This window comes from Eurypyga helias, unplaced genomic scaffold (genome assembly GCF_000690775.1).
Source record: "Eurypyga helias isolate BGI_N326 unplaced genomic scaffold, ASM69077v1 scaffold13406, whole genome shotgun sequence".
NCBI lineage: Eukaryota > Metazoa > Chordata > Aves > Eurypygiformes > Eurypygidae > Eurypyga > Eurypyga helias.
In genome coordinates, this window is record NW_010257284.1 from 16,462 (window position 1) to 19,801 (window position 3,340).

The following is a 3,340-nucleotide window of genomic DNA, read 5'->3' on the forward strand; positions in this document are numbered from 1 at the left end:
CCCGGACACCCAGTCCTGCACTCAGTTCCCCACCCGCAGAGCCCCTGGGGTCCGGAGGGGGCCACAGCCCGAGCCCATGCCTGGGAAGGGCTCCCGTGAAGGAGGAGACAAGGCAGTGCTGCTGTTTGGGCATCCACATTTATTACATGGCTGGGGCAAGCCTGGGCCCCGGCAAGCCTGGGCCCCTTCCAGCCGAGGGCAAACGACCCGTCCTCCTTAAATATTGGCTATAAAACAAATTTCTTTTTTTCCTTTTTCTTTTTCTTAAAAACCCCATCTCTCTCCTTCTCTCCCCATACTTTTTTGTCTTTTGTATTTGATTATAAAAGTGGGGGCGGGCGCTCCGCCTCGCCTGCCGCTACCTCCGCAGGCTGCGCTGGGCCTGCCGCAGTCGAACTTGCTCTTGACAGGGGCCGGGTCGAAATCCTCCCGGTTTGAGTCTGGAAGACATGGGAAGAGGCTGCCTTGAGCCACGGGGACACCGGCAGAGTCCTGGCCATCCCTGCAGCACCTGCTTCCCATGCCAACATCCAGACCTTGAGCTGAGCTGACGGAGGATGGGACCCGGCCTCCACCGCAGCGCCAGAGGGGCGAGAGCCCCCATCCCACCAGCCCTCAGGCAGGACTATCCCTGAACGTGGCCCTTCCCAGCCCTGACTAACCCCAAGGATGGGGTCTCCCCGTCTATGAGAAGGACAGTGGATCCAGGTTTCCCCCCTCCCCAGCCCGGGGGCTGCACAACTCACCCAAGTCGGCATAGTTCCTCCTGCAGAACTGCCGGCGGCCGCCGGAGCACAAGGCGCAGGGCTAGGTCGAAGGGCTGCTCGTCCGGGCGCCGCAGCTTGTGCCCGCTCTCGATGGCGGCAAAGGCTTCCTCGGCATAGCGGTAGGTGACAAAGCCGTAGTTGTCCCTGGAGACAGAGAAGGAAGGAGATCAGCGGCAACGCAGCACGTTCATCCCCACCTTGGTCTGCACCGTCCCCTTGAGGAATGGGAAAAGAGGTGCCATCCCCAGGAAGAGGCTGCCCCCATCCCTGCAGCTCTTACCCCTCGGAGCGGAAGTGCAGGGTGCACTCCTCGATGTCCCCGAACACCGAGAAGCGGTGCCGCAGCTCTGACCGCGTCATCCTGCTGGGGATCTTGCCGATAAACACAACACGCCGCTCCTCCTGCGGGCAGGGGAGATGGGAATGGTCCGAGTCCTCCCGGTGAGCCGAACCTCTCGCACAGAGCACCCTCCCCGCATCCCCACCCGTCCCACCGTGCCCTGGCCAGGGCGCCCAGCAGTGCTGCCTGCGAGGCTGTGACCCCACACCCCCCTTCCCGATGGAGCCCCCGATGCCCGGCCTCAAAGCACTCACTATTGCACGTTCCTTCTGGAGGATCCTCTGCCTTTGGTAGTGGTCCTGCGCGTCGTAACTGTATCTGGGAGGGCGGAAACCAGAGACGTGAGCTACAGGGTCAGGGGGGTGCATGAGCGATCCCAGACATGAGGGAGATTCTTAAGGAGTGGCTAACCCCTGCCCAGGACACAGGAGGCCAGGAGAGGGGTCCGGGAAGGTCACACCTACGCAGGGAGGCCACGCTCACCTTCTCCGCCTGTTACTCCTCCTGCGAGGCGAGGGGGAGCGGGACTGGCTGCGGGACGTGGACCTGGATGAGTAGGAGGATGTTGATGAAGAGGATGAGGACCTGTCCCGGGATCTGCCATATGACCCACAGCTGGAGCGGGAGGAGGAGCTGTGGGAACATCTTGAGCGGTACCTGGGGAGAGGAGAGACAGCTCAGTGCTGAGCCTTCCCCATGCCGGGCACCATAAGGCTCCAGAGAAGACAGAGAACTCCATCCTGCCCGAGGCACCGAGCATCCCACCCAGGCAGGACCCATCCCCAGGGTGAGCTGGGCTGTGGAAACCCCGGCCCCAGTTCACCGGGGCAGTAATGACACCACAGAGACGTTGTTCCACTTGGCTCCGAACACCGCAGCAAGAGGGGAGCAGGCTCGCACCACGCACAGCAACAACAGCCACAGGTGAACCGTGCAGCACCTGGCTGCAGCCAGGCAAGGACCCAAGGGGGGCTGGGGCGGCCACGCTGAGCCCCACAGGGCGCACAGATGTCACCGGAACCATCACATCCACGCTGCGCCCGACAGCCACGCAGAGACCGCACTTGCCTCTGACCACGCCGAGGGCCACGGCATGTGCTGGGACAGAGCTGGGCTCCATGCCCACAGCCTCCTGCCCACAAGAGCTTCTCTAAGGCAAAGCTCCAGGGCAGCAGGACTGAAATCCTCTGGGATATCAAGCTGTGCTGCCTCCAGCCAGCAACGGGGACCCTCCCTGAACACGCTGCCCACTCCACAGGCAAACCCTGGCCCCAAGTGGCACGTGCTGCCCATTACTGCCACACTCTCCGGGGGACAGCAGGTCAGGATGGCAATCCACAGGTATGTTTCCCAGCACAGGCCCAGCTGTATTTGCTGGAAAGCCAAGCCAGGCAAGGCAAGTCCCTGGGCTGCACATCCCTGGGACACGGCACTGTACGTGCCCTTCCCAGCTTCAGCCTCCACACCTATTGGCCACTGACGAGGGGCCTTGGCTGGACAAGCCCTTCGTGCCTGGTGACACCAGATGTCTCCAAAACCCGCTGACCACCCAGGGAAGGGCAGATGAGGGAATCCCTCAGCTGCTCCAGTGCCTCCCCACCTCAGCTGGGACACGCTAGGCATCACTCAGATGCACAAAGACTCACCCCACTTTCCCATGCAGCCACCCCCGCAGGGAGCGCGGGGAAGCCCGGTGGCAGCCAAGCCAGAGGGGTTTTTCTCTGCCTGCCTCCAGCAGCTCCCTGCTGCCACTGCAGCTCCTCTCATTCCTATACCTGGGGCTGCGCCAGCCCCGCAGCACCAACACCCGCACTAATATCCCAGAAAAATCATCTGAAAGCCAAGGTGGAGCCGAGAACTCATACCATGGTGCCCTAGGAGGAAGGAAGCCTGACTCAGCAGTGGTTTTGCAGACACACCTGCCCAGATGTGGGGTTCAGTCAGGCACCCACTACCCTGGCGGGGTGTCACAGCAGCTGCTCCAGATTCTGCCCGCCAGACACCCCTTCACAAGGACAGAAACATGGGACACAGGCATCAGGCAGGTCCATAAAGAGGTGTCTGAGCACCCTAAAGACCAGCCCAGCAGGCAACTGCCCGAGAGCAAGCAGACAGATGCTCCACCGCTTACCTTCGCCACCGCTTGGGCGGTGGGGAGAACGACCGTGAGCGGGATCGGGAGGACGAGGACGAAGATGAAGAGGAGGACTCACTAGCTCCATCCGAACTGGAG

At 62.2% G+C, this 3,340-nt stretch overlaps 1 protein-coding gene across 1 annotated transcript in view; it reads right to left on the reverse strand.

The window, feature by feature from the left end:
* Positions 1–358: 358 nt before the first annotated feature.
* LOC104511376 (peroxisome proliferator-activated receptor gamma coactivator-related protein 1-like) overlaps positions 359–3,340 on the reverse strand; it is a gene marked incomplete at its 5' end in the record, with an annotated part of 3,518 nt that continues 536 nt past the window's right edge. The window contains 6 exons of the mRNA XM_010153964.1: positions 359–440; positions 747–911; positions 1,048–1,169; positions 1,362–1,425; positions 1,591–1,764; positions 3,239–3,334. Of these exons, the coding sequence (XP_010152266.1) occupies positions 359–440; positions 747–911; positions 1,048–1,169; positions 1,362–1,425; positions 1,591–1,764; positions 3,239–3,334 (703 nt within the window). The remainder of the gene's footprint in view (positions 441–746; positions 912–1,047; positions 1,170–1,361; positions 1,426–1,590; positions 1,765–3,238; positions 3,335–3,340) is intronic.